The sequence below is a fragment of the Girardinichthys multiradiatus genome, chromosome 20 (assembly GCF_021462225.1).
Source record: "Girardinichthys multiradiatus isolate DD_20200921_A chromosome 20, DD_fGirMul_XY1, whole genome shotgun sequence".
NCBI classification, from domain to species: Eukaryota; Metazoa; Chordata; class Actinopteri; order Cyprinodontiformes; family Goodeidae; genus Girardinichthys; species Girardinichthys multiradiatus.
In genome coordinates this window covers 42,907,239-42,926,627 of record NC_061812.1, presented here as the reverse complement: position 1 = coordinate 42,926,627, position 19,389 = coordinate 42,907,239, and the positions used below count along the sequence as shown (strand labels likewise).

The 19,389-nt window shown below is 39.5% G+C and overlaps 1 protein-coding gene across 5 annotated transcripts in view; it reads left to right on the top strand.

Annotated features, from left to right (window-relative positions):
- Positions 1-19,389, top strand: part of frmd4ba (FERM domain containing 4Ba) — a 67,876-nt gene that overhangs the window by 22,911 nt on the left and 25,576 nt on the right. For all 5 annotated transcript variants that reach the window (XM_047348057.1, XM_047348053.1, XM_047348056.1 and 2 more), the window contains exons 2-7: positions 8,424-8,489; positions 8,620-8,714; positions 8,828-8,920; positions 11,330-11,414; positions 13,404-13,460; positions 13,741-13,763. In XM_047348057.1, coding sequence (XP_047204013.1) covers positions 8,424-8,489; positions 8,620-8,714; positions 8,828-8,920; positions 11,330-11,414; positions 13,404-13,460; positions 13,741-13,763 — 419 coding nt within the window. The remainder of the gene's footprint in view (positions 1-8,423; positions 8,490-8,619; positions 8,715-8,827; positions 8,921-11,329; positions 11,415-13,403; positions 13,461-13,740; positions 13,764-19,389) is intronic.

Below are 19,389 nucleotides of genomic sequence, written 5' to 3'. Positions count from 1 at the left end.
TGCATGTGTAAAATTATGGCTGTAATAGTTGTCTCCTAACTTTTTTTTAAATTAAAAGACGTGTAAGAATTATGATTATTGATTAATGAATATTTATCAAAAATTATAAATAAAAATCGTTGTTCAGAAAAATTATTTTCTTAACCAGAAATCATTGCTTACGAAAAGAAGTCAGAGATGTCCTCTGGTGTTGTGATTATGGGCTCAAAGCACTTAATAATTACAATTAGTTAATTCTCATTAGCAATTGGTAATTATTAACCAAACCCCGCTAAATGTCACTGTTTAATCAGCTGCCTCATATATACAGGTCCTTCTCAACAAATTAGCATATTGTGATGAAGTTCATTATTTTCCATAATGTCATGATGAAAATTTAACATTCATATATTTTAGAGTCATTGCACACTAACTGAAATATTTCAGGTCTTTTATTGTCTTAATACGGATGATTTTGGCATACAGCTCATGAAAACCCAAAATTCCTATCTCACAAAATTAGCATATCATTAAAAGGGTCTCTAAACGAGCTATGAACCTAATCATCTGAATCAACGAGTTAACTCTAAACACCTGCAAAAGATTCCTGAGGCCTTTAAAACTCCCAGCCTGGTTCATCACTCAAAACCCCAATCATGGGTAAGACTGCCGACCTGACTGCTGTCCAGAAGGCCACTATTGACACCCTCAAGCAAGAGGGTAAGACACAGAAAGAAATTTCTGAACGAATAGGCTGTTCCCAGAGTGCTGTATCAAGGCACCTCAGTGGGAAGTCTGTGGGAAGGAAAAAGTGTGGCAGAAAACGCTGCACAACGAGAAGAGGTGACCGGACCCTGAGGAAGATTGTGGAGAAGGGCCGATTCCAGACCTTGGGGGACCTGCGGAAGCAGTGGACTGAGTCCAAAGTACTTTTTTCGGATGAAAGCAAATTCTGCATGTCATTCGGAAATCAAGGTGCCAGAGTCTGGAGGAAGACTGGGGAGAAGGAAATGCCAAAATGCCAGAAGTCCAGTGTCAAGTACCCACAGTCAGTGATGGTCTGGGGTGCCGTGTCAGCTGCTGGTGTTGGTCCACTGTGTTTTATCAAGGGCAGGGTCAATGCAGCTAGCTATCAGGAGATTTTGGAGCACTTCATGCTTCCATCTGCTGAAAAGCTTTATGGAGATGAAGATTTCATTTTTCAGCACGACCTAGCACCTGCTCACAGTGCCAAAACCACTGGTAAATGGTTTACTGACCATGGTATCACTGTGCTCAATTGGCCTGCCAACTCTCCTGACCTGAACCCCATAGAGAATCTGTGGGATATTGTGAAGAGAACGTTGAGAGACTCAAGACCCAACACTCTGGATGAGCTAAAGGCCGCTATCGAAGCATCCTGGGCCTCCATAAGACCTCAGCAGTGCCACAGGCTGATTGCCTCCATGCCACGCCGCATTGAAGCAGTTATTTCTGCAAAAGGATTCCCGACCAAGTATTGAGTGCATAACTGTACATGATTATTTGAAGGTTGACGTTTTTTGTATTAAAAACACTTTTCTTTTATTGGTCGGATGAAATATGCTAATTTTGTGAGATAGGAATTTTGGGTTTTCATGAGCTGTATGCCAAAATCATCCGTATTAAGACAATAAAAGACCTGAAATATTTCAGTTAGTGTGCAATGAATCTAAAATATATGAATGTTAAATTTTCATCATGACATTATGGAAAATAATGAACTTTATCACAATATGCTACTTTTTTGAGAAGGACCTGTATATATATATATATATATATATATATATACATATGTGAAAATTTATTGAAGCCATATAGCCCTGATATAATTACTACTCTGGTACAAAAATGTTCAACTAACTAACAAGCACTATTCTACACATAAGGGATAAAAATGACTACCTAACAATAATAATAAAGTATATATATGCGCATTGAGTGTCTATGAAGATCAAACAAGCAACAAGAGTGACATGTGTCCGTGATCAACTCAAAAACGGTAAACTTCTTATACGTCCTAAACAGGAAAAATATGAGGGACAGTTGCAGTCAACTGAATCAGCAAGGAGGATAACTCATCTCCTTGGAAACAAACCTCTGTGGGTTTTCACCTCCACCGGAGTGTCCGCGGGGTCTTTGGTCAGTAAATAAATCTTCTGACCTTCTTGTATCAGAGAGAATTCCAGCTTGCAAGCTCTTCCGGGAATAGCCGTGTGGAGGAAAAAAGTAAGTCGCCTGCGAGTTTCTGTTGCTCCAGATATGCGCCTCCATTGCGTTGTACATGAATAAATTAAATGGCTGCTTTCCTCTCCAGTGCATACCTTTACCCAGTTACACCCCTGTCACTGTTAAGATGGTGGTTTCTTATTTATTGTGGGAAGTGGTGGGATACAGAACAAGTCAGAGGTGATAGGAGGTCTCACTTTGTAATAACACCATCAATGATACTAAAGCTGTCAACATCAGGGCTCCATGCTCATGATGACCAGTCTTCACAGACCTCCCTGACACAGTTGTGACCCTTCTCTGTATTCTATTGCCCTGGTACTCACCTCAGCTGGGAGAAACATTTATAAGCCCTGCTTTATTTAGTGGTGGTTTGTGGAGCATCTGAAATTAGCTTTATAATATGCAAAAGTATTTGTATGATATAAGAGGAAAATTATGCATGTTTTTTAATATATATTATTTTTTTGTACCATTAAAATGTAGTAGCCGACCTGATTCAGTAGTCTGTAGAACCACCTTTCGTTTTAATTGTCTTTTGTGGTATTTATCTACATTTTTGCATATCTAGAGACTAACATTTTTTCCCCATTCTTCTTTGCAAAATAGTTTAAAGTAATACACATTGGATGGAGATAATCTGCAAATACTGTAGCAATTTTGAAGTTTTGCAACATATTCTGTTCTATGAACCTCTGCTCTTTCTTAAGTCTTTTGCAGCCTTTCGTTCCAAGATGTCAATTTATTTAGCTCCATTCAGCTCCTCATCAACTCCGGTTAGCTTCCCTGTCCCTGCTGAAGAAAAGCCTTTGTCTCTTTCTCCATGTGTGGAGGCTTTTGGTTTCAGTGCATCATTTATAGATAGGCCCTTGGAGGAACTGTGCCCTCCACAGATGCAGTACCTCATGATTTAAGGTCTTGTTTCTGATTAATCCTGCTTACAGAGTGTTGTTTACTGAGATATGATCATTCTTCATACCAAGCATAAAAAGCACATGTTGATGTACTTCTCTCTGCAGTCCCAATTTCCCAAAAGGCGTATTTTTCTGCCTCCTGTGAAGCACTGAGAGGTAAAGCCTGGAAGAGCTCATTGGGCCTGATCTTCAATGATTCCAAATAGGGTGTGTGAAATTGCTTGTAAAAAAGCTAATTGCATGTAATGCAATAAGTGGGTGTGTTGCGTGCAATTGTGTGTGTAATGGATAACAGGTGAAAAAGAGGTGCAGACCACCCTTTTGAAATAGGGAAATTGAGTGTTCTACTGACTGGCTGCTATTCCCCCAGCAGAACAAAAGGAAAAGCGAGCAAATCTGTGTTTCTTGAAGCATCCGGTGGTTATTGTGCTGCATCATTATTAATGATCCAGTTGATGTTGATGTGTTTTGTTTAGTGACAAGGTTAAGGTATACACTCTTTTTCACCACATGGAATAGGCCGCCCTAAAATTGTGATTTGTAATCTGCTAAGAAGTGCATCCAGTTTGCAAATGAAAGACTAAAGTTGCCTTATAATGTCTTCAATTCTTTTCTATTAATTATATTATCAACATCACAGCACAGTGAGCCATTTACATGATGTGTAATTACAGTTAACAGGCTGTCCACACTTGATCAGTTATGTGTGCACCTCTGCACGATCAGGTTTGTGCTTCAGCAGCAGATGATCTCACCAACAGCGATGGTGCTGGAATGATCCAGACGTTAGAAAAAAAGTGTTGCAAGGAGTTTTACTATAGGAGATATGCCATGTCTTCAGTTTGTGATTGGCTCCAAATCAGACCTTAGACAATCCCACATAGAATCCTCTATCCTCATCTATTTTTATTATTTATATTTCTGACAATGCAAATCTGTTAACACATGTAGAGAAGATTATCTCTCCCCATCATCTGTCATTCTATCTGTGCCTCCTTCTGGCCAAAGTGACAGCAGACATTTTTGCATCCCAGTTAGCGTCTGCAATTCAATGTTAAATCTAGATGCAAAAACAGCACCCGCAATCCATTTGAGGTTTGAGAAATCACTTTGCGGATGTTAAAGGACTATGTTTGCATTTCCCCCTCCCATAAATTTGCGCATTTGGATCATTATCATATGTTCCGCATATTGATGAAGGCAAACACACTAAAAACTTTGCGTCCACTGATTTTACACATGCAATCCAAATAGCACCTGGGTTGTAGATCAGCTTTACGGATACAAAAAGGTTTACATGTGGTTTTGTACACGCAAACCTTTTGAAGCTCAAGCCCTGCTTGTGTGCAGCTTACAGAGCTCTGGTGTTTGGGAGCTGAGGGTAACAGTTAGGATTGTTCTAAGTTGGTATGGCCTCTATCACGTTGCTGAACCCTGCTCGCAGAGATGTCTTGTTGTGGTTCTGGGTGGTGAAAAACAACAAAGTGGAAAAGCAGCTTGTGCTATGTTAAAGTGAAATAACAGCTTTGTTGTGGTACTGAAAACAACACGTACTGGGAGACTGAAGTTTAGAAACCGAGCCACAGGGCGTCCCCCAGCCCTGTGGTCAAAGTGAATGGACTTTAATATGACTCTGACTTTCCAGCACCCAGAACAATTAGCTTAACACCGTGTTTTTCACTGATGTCAGAGAATTAACCGACACTGTGGACACATTCAGAGACAGTGGGCAGCTTATTCTAGGTTCTTCAAAGTAGCCACCTTTGGCTTTGATTACTGCTCCACACACTCTTGGCATTCTGTTGATGAGCTTCAAGAGGTAGTCATCTGAAATGGTTTTCACTTCACAGGTGTGCCCTGTCAGGTTTAATAAGGGGGATTTCAAGCCTTATAAATGGGGTTGGGACCATCAGTTGTGTTGTGCTGGAGGTAGATACAGTACACAGCTGATAGTCCTACTGAATAGACTGTTAGAATTTGTATTACGGCAAGAAAAAAGCAGCTAAGTAAAGAAAAACAAGTGGCCATCATTACTTTAAAGAAATGAAGGTCAGTCAGTCCAAACAAGTGGGAAAACTTTGGAAGTGTCCCCAAGTGCAGTCGCAAAAATCATCAAGCGCTACAAAGAAACTGGCTCACATGAGGACCGTCCCAGGAAAGGAAGACCAAGAGTCACCTCTGCGGCGGACGATAAGTTTATCTGAGTCACCAGCCTCAGAAATCGCAGGTTAACAGCAGCTCAGATTAGAGAACAGGTCAATGTCACACAGAGTTCTAGCAGCAGACACATCTCTAGAACAACTGTTAAGAGGAGACTGTGTGACTCAGGCCTTCATGGTAAAATAGCTGCTAGGAAACCACTGCTGTGGACAGGCAACAAGCAGAAGAGACTTGTTTGGGCTAAAGAACACAAGGAATGGACATTAGACCAGTGGAAATCTGTGCTTTGGTCTGATGAGTCCAAGTTTGAGATCTTTGGTTCTAACCTTTGTGCGGCGCAGAAGAGGTGAACGGATGGACTCTACATGTCTGGTTCCCACCGTGAAGCATGGAGGAGGAGGTGTGATGGTGTGGGGTGCTTTGCTGGTGACACTGTTGGGGATTTATTCAAAATTGAAGACATACTGAACCAGTATGGCTACCACAGCATCTTGCAGCGGCATGCTATTCCATCCGGTTTGCGTTTAGTTGGACCATCATTTATTTTTCAACAGGACAATGACCCCAAACACACCTCCAGGCTGTGTAAGGGCTATTTGACCAAGAAGGAGAGTGATGGGGTGCTGCGCCAGATGACCTGGCCTCCACAGTCACCGGACCTGAACCCCAATCGAGATGGTTTGGGGTGAGCTGGACCGCAGAGTGAAGGCAAAAAGGCCAACAAGTGCTAAGCATCTCTGGGAACTCCTTCAAGACCGTTGGAAAACCATTTCAGGTGACTACCTCTTGAAGCTCATCAACAGAATGCCAAGAGTGTGCGGAGCAGTAATCAAAGCAAAAGGTGGCTACTTTGAAGAACCTAGAATATAAGACATATTTTCAGTTGTTTCACACTTTTTTGTTCAGTATATAATTTCACATGTGTTAATTCATAGTTTTGATGCCTTCAGTGTGAAGCTACAATATTCATAGTCATGAAAATAAATAAAACTCTTTGGTCTGTACTGTATATATATATATATATATATATATATATATATATATATATATATGTGTGTGTGTGTGTGTGTGTGTGTGTATAGGTGGAGTTTACTTGCATTCTATGTAAGGGTTCTCTCTGGGTACTTTGGTTTCCTCTAAAAAGTCCTTCAGTTGAAAATGGCACTCTATTACAGTGCTATAATACAGATTTCTTTTATTTTTGCATTTTGCCAATGTTACTATCATACAGAATAATGTGAATAAATACAGAAATCATCTTCCAAATATCAAATTCATTTATTAAGGGTGAAAAGACATTCGAAAACCTGGCCCCATGCAAAAAAGTAACTGCCCCACTTGTTAAATCTTGCATTACCTGGGATTAACCACAGTTTTCGGTTTGATTTACCAGTAAATAACTTCAATTGAAGCTGTATGGTAAAATGAATAGGGGAAAATTGTCCAAGATTAATAACTCATGCGCTGGTCTATAGAAAATCAAGAACATATAAGAAATAAGGTTATTAACTTCTATCTCTCTCTGGAAAGTGTTAGCAAGCTTTTTATAGCATATTTGTTAACTGTTTTTGAATCAAAAAAACCCACAGCGAGAGCCATTATTAAAAACAGAGGGGGTCATTCCTAGGCTTGGGGGGCCCTCCATAGACCTCCCAAAGGAATGGTTTTACTCTCAGATGAGACAACTAAAGAACTATTTAGCCACAGAAACAGAATAATGTATGGAAGACTTAAGTTGAGGATTTCAAATCAAAGACCTCTTGTAAAACAAGGTGGTGGTAGCTTCATGCTGTTATGCTGTTTCACCGGGTTTCTGGTTTTAGGTGGTGTGGCTCATGGAGTTGAACCATGGAAGACTTAAACTTTACAATCTTCAAAGTAGTAGAATAGCAAAATCAACTGACACCATATGTGTTTGATTTGGTTAATGTGGTGGAAATTGATGACCTTTGTTGACCTCTGGAGACCTTTATTAATATCTTAAAAAGGATAGCGGCACAAATAAAGGTTTTGCTGCATAAAGCAGCACAAACATAGCACAAATGTTTGACACCAATTATGTTAAATTTGAAGAAGAGAGGATACTTCACGCAGGTTTAATGGAACCACCAAAACATCCTGATGGAAAATATTCAGTCATAGTGCAATAGCAACAGTTAATTCACAGCACTTGTCCCTTGATGGGCTTTTTAAAAAGTACCTCTAAAAATTGAAGTAATAATCATTTAAAATAGCACAACATAATGTTGACAACATCTACAAACAAACAAACAGTGAAACATAAAACATCAAAAATGGGTACAATTCTGTTTTTGACATAACCAGAGTTTTGTTTGTTTTTTGAACGTACTGAAACTGGTTACAGACTTTAAATCAACAGGAAGTGAGTTCCAAACTGCAGTTCCTCTCACGGACAGAGCACTTTGAGCGAAAGTGGTTCTTCGAAAGGGGACCTTACAATTTCCATCTGAAGCTGCTCTGGTAGATCTGCTATTGCCCTGCAGTCTCTGTATGCAATCGCTTAATGGTGTAGGTGCATATCCATGTAAACACTTAAAAATCAATTTTAAAAGATTAGAATTTATACAATTAGGAAAGTCTAAATTGTCAAATTTGGCCAAAATCCAATTGAGATGCTGTGGTGCAATATGCTTGAAAACCTTCCAGTGTTGCTGTATTATAACAACTCTGCCCAGAAGAGTGAGTGAAAGCTACTTTTATGTATTTGCTGCAGTAATCTTTGGAGCCCACTGAATCTTGCTTTCCTAAATTAATATAAAACATGAATTAGGGGGATATAGGGTGTTTCTGCAAACTGCAGCAGCAGAATGGATCCTAAAACCATTCATCACTGACAATACAATGGAAATTCAGGATGCTGGAGCAAGATGTCATTGTGTTTCCATTTTGCTTTTTCACAAGAGGAAAATATGTTATGACAATGAAAATGAGTATAAAAGACTTGTGATCCCGAAGCCAAATATCAAAATTTGGAGGTTTAAGGTTTAACCAAAAGCTAATTTGTTATTAAAATTCTTCTTCTTCGGTTAAAATCTCTTTTAAAAAAAGTTTAAAGATTGTTTAGTAGAAATTGTCTCAGCTGATTTTTTTCACTTTTTGTAGATGACAGAGGGTCGTCTGTGCCAGGTTCACCTCCTCGATGGCAGGAAGCTGGAGCTGCTGGTTCAGGTAGCTCCACACTTTCGGTTTATTTTCAGGGAAATGTTTTTTTTTGGCAAGAAGTTAAACACTCTCACATGGCAAACTGTTTCCCTTCTTTTGTTTTTTGTTTCCCTTCATATTACCCCAAACCTTCCAGCCTAAGCTGTTGTCTAGAGAGCTGCTAGATCTGGTGGCATCTCATTTTAACCTGAAGGAGAAGGAATATTTCGGCTTGTGTTTCGTAGATGACAAGTGAGTACATCACATTAGAAATAATAATATTGCAATATTAAATTAGTGATGGTGGGGGAGAAGAAGATAGCAATATTGTGTGATATGTCATTTATTATTTCATTGCTGCTCAGTGGCCACAATAACTGGCTCCAGCTGGATCGCAAGGTGCTTGATCATGCCTTTTCTAAGACGCCCGGGCCATTAGAATTCAAGTTTCTTGTGAGGTGAGTGTTATTACTTTAAAAGCTTGCTAAATGTGAACTAATGTAATGTTTAATCAACAAGATGCAGCATTCTGTCTGTCACAAAGCTCTAAATACTGTGCAATGGAGACTGCATCCTGAAATCAGGATCACCTCCAGAAAGATTGCATCTGGCATGGCCATATGGAGGCTGCAAGCATATTTGTGCTCCTTGAAATTTTTCACATTTTCTCACATTAAACCACAACTTTAATATATTTTATTGGAATCTTATGTGATAGGCCAACATGGAACTGGGTGTTATTGCAAGTAAAAGGAAGATGATACATGATTTTCTAACTTTTTCCGGTAGAAATTTGAAAAGTGTGGCATACATTTGTATTTGTATTCAGTCCCTTTTACTCTGATAACCTTACATAAAATCAGGCGCTTTCAAACGTTTTCAGAATGAGAATCAGAAACAGCTTTATTGTGTGCACAAACAAGGAATTTAACTCCAGTTTTCATGAACTAAATAAATAATGTTTAGAGGAAATAACATTAAGGATAAAGGAGCAGTATTTACATGTATGTGTATCTACAGCCATATTTGTCTTTTTTTTGTACATAAATTTAAAAAAATGCAGGTTGATAGTGCAAACATGCTTTTTTTTTTCTACTCTGCTTGTAAGGCGTTCATTGTGTTCATCAGAGACATTCTGGGGGAAAAAACTGTCTCTGTGCCAACCCGAGGGTAAACGTCTAAACAGTTTGTGTCCAGGATGTGTTTGGTCGGCAGATATGTTAGCTCCCCCTTTCCTGACTCTACCCTGTACAAGTCCTGGATGGAGGGAACGTCAGCCCTGATGATTCTCTCTGCAGACCTGATTGTTTTTTGCAGTCTGGACCTTTTCTGCTTTGCGGATTAGCCAAACCACACAGTGATGGAGAAACACAGGACAGACTAAATAATGGCATTGTAGAAGATGACCAGCAACTCCTGTGGAAGGTTGTACTTCTTGAGTTGCAGTAGGTACTGTCTCTGTTGGGCCTTCTTTTGAACATTGCCTATGTGTGAGAACCAGCTCAGGTCCAGAAAAAGTGTGGTTCCTAGGAACCAGAAGTGATCAACAGTAGACACAGTTGTTGAGGATGGTGAGGAGAGGCAGTGTGGGGGTTGTTCTCCGGAAGTTCATCTCCACGGTCTTGAGTGGGTTGAGCTCCAGGTGGTTCTGAGCACACCAGTGGACCAGCCGATCAACCTGATGGTTCTTGAAATCACTGTCATTCAGCAAAAAATATGTTGCCCACCATTCAAACAAAACAAAAACTGTGGGGTAATTATTTTAATCCTGAAGTCAGCTAAGTATTTAAGAGTCTACCTGAGTGTAATTTAATCTCACTATTAATCCAGATGTTCTGTGAAGGCCACAGAGTTATCTTAGAGAACATTAGTAAACAAACAGTGTAATGAAGACAAATGAAGACACAGCAGACAGGCCAAGGAGAAAGTTATGGAGAAGTTTTAAACATAATTTTTAAAATCAATTGAAAATGAAATTGACAATGGAAACGGTATGGGTCAACTGCATGTAAACCAAGATATGACCATTCACCAAAAGAAGCAGATGATGCTCATGGTAACTCTGGAGGAAATGCAACGATCAACAGCTCAGGTGGGAGAATCAGCAGGACAACTTTAACTAGTGCACCCCACAAATCAGCCATTTAAACAAGAGAGACAAAAAGCAATTTTGGACAAATAATTTACACTGCACACCACTCTGAACACAGTATTCCCATGTTGAAACCTGGCCCTGGCAGCATATTGACTTTGTCTTTGTCTCACATAAAACCTTTATAAAATACATTTGAGTCTAAGATTGTAATATGCCAAAATGGAGTGGTATGGATACTTTTGCAAGGTAATATACTTTTCATCTTGAGGTGGCACACCAAAACTAAATGCTATAACAGAATTTGGAGAGTTGTAATAGGCTGTTTGAGGGGTGGGGGGACAGAGCCAGGAGTGAGTGATAGGCACTAAAATTGGCACACTAAAATGACATATGGATTAAAACTTATATAAATGTTGAAATTCATTGAAGTGTGTCCGATACTTTTCAAAATTCCTTTCAAAAATATATTATATTTTGATCCCTCCATAGATCAATGCCCCCACTTCACCCCTTTCCTACTTTGTTGGAACAGTGCCTGGAACAAAGTAGTGTTTTTACAACCTCCCTTTGAGATCAGTGACATCACTCAACCAGCAGATGGCAGTAATGAAGCACAATGATGAAAGTTTTCCTGTTAGAATTCCAAACAATGCTGCCAGATGAAACAAAATGAGATAGATATCATCTGTAAATAAAGCTAAACACTAGCACATGTATGAATACTCCGTTTTAGTATTTATTTTATTGCTGACAAATAATTAACTCTTTACAGGTTTTACGTTGAGAAGGTCACGCTGTTGAAAGAGAATACGACAGTGGAGCTTTTCTTCTTAAACGCTAAATCTTTAGTGTTTAATGTAAGTGGATTTAAAGCAATGTCATATTTTTTATGTTATATGTTATTATATGTTATTTGTCTAAAGTGGTACATGTTTAAGTTAGATGTTTTGCACTAATGATGTGTTTTTGGTTGATACCCTGTGAAATTACTGATCATTTGTTGTTCATAAGGGTTCTTAATGGTTTTATGGACTGAGAGGGCATTGAGCAAAAAACATGTTGCACACCATACAAACACATCAAAAACTGCCGGGTAATTCCTTTAACCCAAAGGCTAGGTTCATGGTCTTGTGACAGAAGCTGGGTAGTAACAAACTATTGGCCAAAAACTGTGACCCTGTTCAATGGGTTAGACAAGAGACTCGAAGGAGCTTCATCCTTCTTTACACACCGCCATTTTTAACTATTCAACATCTTAGTAAGACTTCACTGAGCCTCTTCCACAAGATGAAATAAAAAATGGTAAGAAGATTAATTGATGTTCTGTAATAATGTTTATGTCAGTGGGTTGTGTTAATGAGTTTGTTTCGGTAAGACATCAAACTTTTACTTGCTTACCTTACATTTGGATAAGTAAGTGCAAGCTAGCACTAGACATAAAGTCACTATACAGTTATAATATTTACAGTGTTATGTACAGGGTATGAATTTTGTTATCTAAATTCAACAGTGTGTCAATAAAAAACACATTATGTGCTGGTAGACTTTTTTTTTTATTTGATCATTTTTTGAGTGCAGAATTAAACTAAAATCCATCAACCCATCAAAGTTAGAGGGTGGAGCTAACGGTGCTATAAAGTAGGCGACTGGCCTGCAGTAGAGTTTCTGTTTAGGTTAACCAATCAGATGTTGTGTTCTATGAGATGAGGTATGCTGACAGTTTGAATTATTTCATGTTGGATTGTTGGCCAGGAAATAGAAAAACATCGAATAGTAAAATGGAGTGGCAGGTGACATAGCAGCAGAGTGGGTGCCCCCAGTGGGAAGGCTGTTAGCCCTTGACCTAGTTGTTCAGGATTCAAGTCCTGACCTTGGGACATTTGCTCTATGGATTCCCCTTTCTTTCTCTGCTATTGTCTTTTCTGATTATTGTTACTGTTAAGGCCACTGCAGCCACAAGTTGAAAAATTAAAATAGTGAAATAAGTTTTACATTCTATCCGAATTTTTTAAGCTCTGTTATTAAATTGGTTGTCTAATAAATTATGGAGACATTAATCTGATAGGAATAATATAAATGTATAAATGTTATTCTATTGGTCACAGATGTATTAGGATTATCACATCTTTAATTATTTGTTCAACAATTCCATTATGTATTTTGTGGTACTTCTGGTCCTCCATACTAAATAATCAAAATTGGGTTCTTTTCTAACCCAGCAGCTTGTAGAGTGTACTGACTCTTAAAAGGAGCGAGAGGTTTTTTTTCTTTTGCGTTTTGGTAAAATAGAAACTAAAGTATGCGCTCTAAAGTGTGAAAGCTGTATTAATATTAGACTTTAGAAAGTTAAGAGAAAAATGCAAGTTAACGTGTCTGGTTTTGGTCGTCTACAATTAATTCTTACAAGTGGAGAAAACAAATTTACGACACGCACGTGAAGGCAGCATGAGATCAAACGTTGCAGTTTTTGTTCGGGAGTGCTGACTGGTCACCATGGGAGACGGAGACTGTTGAACCTGCTTATGGACTGTACCACTTTAGCGAGGGAGCTTTCACTTCGGACATAACTTTAAACTAGTTCGTCTATCCCGCACTCTGGGTTTTCTTTGTATAGATATTTCCAATATAATCCATGCGAACAAAACAGATAGTTAAATCCTCTTCATAGCCGGTTTAAACAACCGTAATGTCGCTTCCGCGGTGGTTCAGTCGGTAACGGTGGAACCGAGGTACGGTCTCGAAGTATGGGACGGGAGGGTTTTCTCTTGAGTCAAGTGTTTCAGATAGTCGGCGCAGTGTCTGTATGTTTTTAAAAAGCTTTCTGTTTTCGCCTCTTCTGCCAACAGGAAACCATTGAAGTGGCGAGCGAAAATGTTTTCAAGTTAGCCGCTTTCGCATTGCAGGTAAGAAAGAATTTTTGTCGCAGTCCCTCCTAGTTGTAATGTCACTCACCCCCGACGGTGAAAGAGGACGGAACATTTGAAAACTTTTGTCTCTTGGGGGTCTCTAGTCGGTTAACTCTAAAAAGGAGTTGGAGCTACAACGAAATGTTGGCTTTAGATGTGAAGGACAGGAAAACACAACTTGTGAAATGTGCATTTTAACATGAACCCTCTAGATATTTAGTGGTCAAGTGCTGTTAAAGGCTGTCTCCACTCACTGAGTTATTCTTATTTCTTTAAGGAGGCCAAAGGAGATTATAGCAGGTAAGAAATAACGTTTTTCTTGTCATAACTTGATATGTATCAAATTTTTTCAGCCATATTTCGTATTTATTTAACTAACTATGAATAGTTAGACTTTCCTGTTTGAGAAATATGTTTACATAAATTAGGGAAGCAAGTTACCTGTGCAGTGTTTGCTTTGTTTTACTTTAGATTATCTGCAAACAGAAATATTGGCATATGCTGTTAATCAGTAGGATTACAGAGGGGAACAAAACCTCCACTCAATTTCTCATGTGTTTCTAAGTGTAATGTACAAGGAAGCAGTGTTTGGTCAGTGCTCAGTAATATAAATGATAGCTATCTGTTAATGTACAACCTCACTGGCTCAGATTTTATTTTAACTTCAACCTAAGCTCAGTTAATAATTGCCTTCATTTTGGCTTGTGACATTGAGCTAAACTCCTGTTTACTCTCTGCCATCTGTATGGTCTACACTGTGTTTCTACAATGAAAGTATTCACACACTTTAAAACTTTTATTTGTTTGAAATTTCCACCATGTTACAACATCACCTGAGTACATTTTCATGCGAGTTTATGTGCTTAGCTAATGCAAAATAGAGTATAATTATGAAGCGAAAGAGAAAGGATGCAGTTTTCTTAATTTTTTACTAATACAAATTTGAAAAGTGTAGCGTGCATTCATATTTATGCCCCTTGAATCTGAAACCCTTTTAAATAAAATCCAGTGCAACTCATTGCCTTGAGAAACCACTTTAATAGACATAGAAGTCCAGCTGTGTGTATTTTATTTTCAGTATTAATGCAGCTGATCTGTTAAAGACTCAGAGGCTTGTTAGAGACCATTAGTAAAGCAGGATTAGATCAAATTATATATTTAATATTAAAAGAGACCTCTTGAAAGCGGGCTGCACGGTGGTGCAGTTGGTAGCACTGTTGCCTTGCAGCGAGAAGGTCCTGGGTTCAATTCCCAGCCGGGGGTCTTTCTGCATGGAGTTTGCATGTTCTCCCCGTGCATGCGTGGGTTCTCACCGGGTACTCCGGCTTCCTCCCACAGTCCAAAGACATGCCAGTTAGGTTAATTGGTCTCTCTAAATTGCCCTTAGGTGTATGAATGAGTGTGTGCATGGTTGTTTGTGTGTTGCCCTGTGATGGACTGGCGACCTGTCCAGGGTGTACCCCGCTTCTCGCCCATAGACTGCTGGAGATAGGCACCAGCTTCCCCGCGACCCACTATGGAATAAGCGGTAGAAAATGACTGACTGACTGACCTCTTGAAAGCATAATTTGTAATGGAAAGAGTGTGGGCACAATTTCAAGCCTATCACGATCCAGTTGACTAGCTGGATAAGGAGAGTATTTTTCAGAGGAGCAGCCAAGAGGTCTGTGGTAACTCTGGGTGTGCTGCAGAGATTCTCAGCTCAGTTTGCAGGATCTGCTTGCAGGACAACCAGTTGTCATGCACTCCACAAACCTGTCCTTTATGGAAGAGTGACAATAAGAAAGCAATTATTGAAAGAAAGCAATAAGAAGTTTTGTTTGCAGTTTCCCACAAGCCATGTAGGGGTACAGCAAACAAGTGGAGGAAGGTGCACTGATTACATCAAGTTTAACTTTTTGGCCTACATGCAAAATGCTATATTTGGCAGACAAACCCCAAAACCTGCAGCTGTAGTTGTACTAAGGTGGTTCCTCAAAATATTTACTCAGGGAGGGCTGAATACAAATGCAAGTCCACCTTCAACATGTGGAATGCAGTCAACTCATGTTGACATGTTGTGGCAGCATCATCTCTTAATAAATGGCACATATAGTTTAGGAGACAAATTGACATTTTTGTGTGTGACCATAATCAACCATGATTTGGTCAATGACACTGGTGTTAGAAACAGTGCTCAGGCTGGCAGGGTATCTGAGCAGGTTGAAGCAGCCAAACCGGTGTTGTCTCTATGCCTCTGAGGGCCTCTCTGTCTATTATACAAAAACAAAATGTTGCACACGTTAAGGAATGTAGTTCATGTCATTTTGAATGGTAAAATGTGCAATGCTGTTCATCCTCTTGTTAAACCATTGCCTTTAATTCTCTTGCAAAAAGAAAAATACAACTTTGCAGCATCTGCTTGTGGTCATTAAACAATTTTGTACCTACAAACACAGCTGACATGATGAATAATTATTACAGATTGTTAGAGTGTGTTCAGATGTATTCCTCAGTGTTTAAAAATGTTAACTCCTCAACTCTAAAAGTTCACCGTGTGAATGTTGAACTTTCATTTTATGTGGGTGTTGGGATGGGCCGTACTTTGGTCTGACTCTGAAAACACAATAGAAGACAACACGCCAAATGTTCTGGTAAGATTCATTGGGGCAGGGTTGCATCCACGTTAAGCTGTCATTTTCAGCTTTTTTGTGCAGTTCCATGCATAATATCATGAAACCTTTTTACATTTTGTTAGGTTTTAACCACAAATGTCAACATATTTTAGACCAACACAAATCAGCATATCAATGTGAAGCGGAAGGAAAATTAAACATGGTTGTCAAACATTTCACCAACAGATATAACGTTTAAAGCAACTAATTGGTATCAGCACTCAACTTGTAATTGTGAACTCCAAAAATCTGGCTTTTATGGACGAGTGGGAAGAAGAAGAAACTAATGTTGCGGAAAAAATACATAATAAGTCACAAGACATTTGCGTGGAGGAAAACTAATGTGCATGACCCTGAACACGTCATCACCATGGTGAAACATGGAAAGGGCAGGAAAGCTGGTCAGAGTTGATGTGAAGAGGGATGGAACTAAATACAGGCCAGTCCTGGGAGAGAACCGTGCTGGGGTGGAGACGAGCCAGCAGCCCTAAGCAAACAGTCCTTTAGATCAAAACATTCGTGTTAGACTGGCAGCTATAAATGAAGCAAAAGGTGGATTACAGTATTGACTTAGTAGGCCTGAAAACAATTGGACTTCACACTTTTTAGACTTTTCTTTGTAATATCTTTTGAACACCATCTATCATTTCTCTTCATTTTACAATTACAGTGCATTACGAAACTATTCGGCCCCCTTGAACTGGTCAACCTCTTGCCACATTTCAGGCTTCAAACATAAAGTTATAAAATTCAAATTTTTTTTGTGAAGAATCAACAGCAAGTGGGACACAATCATGAAGTGGAATTAAATTTATTGGATGTGTCAAACCTGTTTAACAAATAAAAAACTGAAAAGTGGGGTGTGCAATATTATTCGGCCCCCTAGCGTTAATACTTTGTAGCGCCACCCTTTGCTGCAGTTACAGCTGCAAGTCGCTTGGGGTATGTCTCTATCAGTTTTGCACATCGAGAGACTGAAATTCTTGCCCATCCTTCTTTGCAAAACAGCTCGAGCTCAGTGAGGTTGGATGGAGAGCGTTCGTGAACAGCAGTCTTCAGCTCTTTCCACAGATTCTCGATTGGATTCAGGCCTGGACTTTGACTTGGCCATTCCAACACCTGGATACGTTTATTTGTGAATCATTCCATTGTAGATTTGGCTTTATGTTTTGGATCATTGTCTTGTTGGAAGATAAATCTCTGTCCCAGTCTCAGGTCTCTTGCAGACTCCAACAGGTTTTCTTCCAGAATGGTCCTGTATTTGGCCCCATCCATCTTCCCATCAATTTTGACCATCTTCCCTGTCCCTGCTGATGAAAAGCAGGTCCACACCATGATGCTGCCACCACCATGTTTGACAGTGGGGATGGTGTGTTCAGGGCGATGAGCTGTGTAGCTTTAACGCCAAACATATCGTTTTGCATGGTGGCCAAACAGTTCGATTTTGGTTTCATCTGACCAGAGCACCTTCTTCCACATGTTTGGTATGTCTCCCAGGTGGCTTGTGGCAAACTATATACGAGACTTTTTATGGATATCTTTGAGAAATGGCTTTCTTCTTGCCACTCTTCCATAAAGGCCAGATTTGTGCAGTGTACGACTGATTGTTGTCCTATTGACAGATTCTCCCACCTCAGCTGTAGATCTCTGCAGTTCATCCAGAGTGATTATGGGCCTCTTGGCTGCATCTCTGATCAGTCTTCTCCTTGTTCGAGATGAGAGTTTAGAGGAACGGCCGGGTCTTGGTAGATTTGCAGTGGTCTGATACTCCTTCCATTTCAATATGATTGCTTGCACAGTGCTCCTTGGGATGTTTAAAGCTTGGGAAATTTTTTTGTATCCAAATCCGTTTTAAACTTCTCCACAACAGTATCTCGGACCTGCCTGGTGTGCACCTTGGTCTTCATGATGCTCTCTGTGCTTTGAACAGAACCCTGAGACTATCACAGAGCAGGTGCATTTATACGGAGACTTGATTACACACAGGTGGATTCTATTTATCATCATCAGTCATTTGGGACAATATTGGATCATTCAGAAATCCTCACTGAACTTCTGGAGTGAGTTTGCTGCACTGAAAGTAAAGGGGCCAAATAATATTGCACGCCCCACTTTTCTGTTTTTTTTTTTTTTGTTAAAAAAGTTTGACACATCCAATAAATTTCATTCCACTTCACGATTGTGTCCCACTTGTTGTTGATTCTTCACAAAAAATTATAATTTCATATCTTTATGGTTGAAGCCTGAAATGTGGCAAGAGGTTGACCAGTTCAAGGGGGCCGAATACTTTCGCAAGGCACTGGATGTTTCTACATTGTTGTGGTCCGTTACATGAAATCCCAGTAAAATCAGGGCTGAGCTATATTAGGGCAACATGCAATAACAATGTTTTTTATTGAGTATTGTGATGAAGTTGATTATGTATGACTACCTGCATATCCAATGCCTTGTTGTATTTGATGTTACAACAGTTTTCACAATATAATCTCTTATTTTGGAAAACTGTAAAATCAGTGAAAAATAATTTTTTTTAGGATTCTCTTACTTACTTCTCTTACAACATCGTCCTGTGAAAGTACTTTTCAACGTTGTCAGCGATCCCCTTTATTTCTACTTTTCGTGAAAACAGTTCCAGTAAATCCCCCATGAATCATACAGTATAAATATGTCTTCCCTTCCTTGTATCAGCCACAGGTCCTAGAGCAGTAGATTAGCTGTGGAGGAGTCAGGGAGGTCTTGCCTACAGCCAGCTGCCTTAAGAGGGATCAGCCAGACCCACTGTCCAATTGCAGACAACTTGGCGTCGAGGGGACTGACTGTAGTCATGTTATTGTTGTGATGTGGGCCAACCCCCTGCTGTGGACTGAATTAAAGCACCATCAGGTTGCTCATTGTACTTCTGCTGCTGTAGAACTCCCTTAGTTAAATCCATTGTCTCACAATTCTTTACTTATTCAGACTTTATTGCTGTTGGTTTCACCACCTGCAGCTGTAATCCCACAGCTGAGCCCAGCATGTTGGAGTTGTTCGGTGGGAGTTGGTTTAAGGGATCACAGAAAATATAGGAAAACACACGATTGATTTATGCCTTTAATTATGCCTTAAGAGCGACCAGGGTTTTTTTAATCTTTATGTATAATTGCAATCACTCTCAAATATAGGGTTAAGAGGTTTGTTTATTCCACTCTATATATATTAACTGCTTGTGATTCTAAATTATCTTCAGTAAGTTGAATTCTAAATTTCCCACACATGCACCAGCACATCCAGTT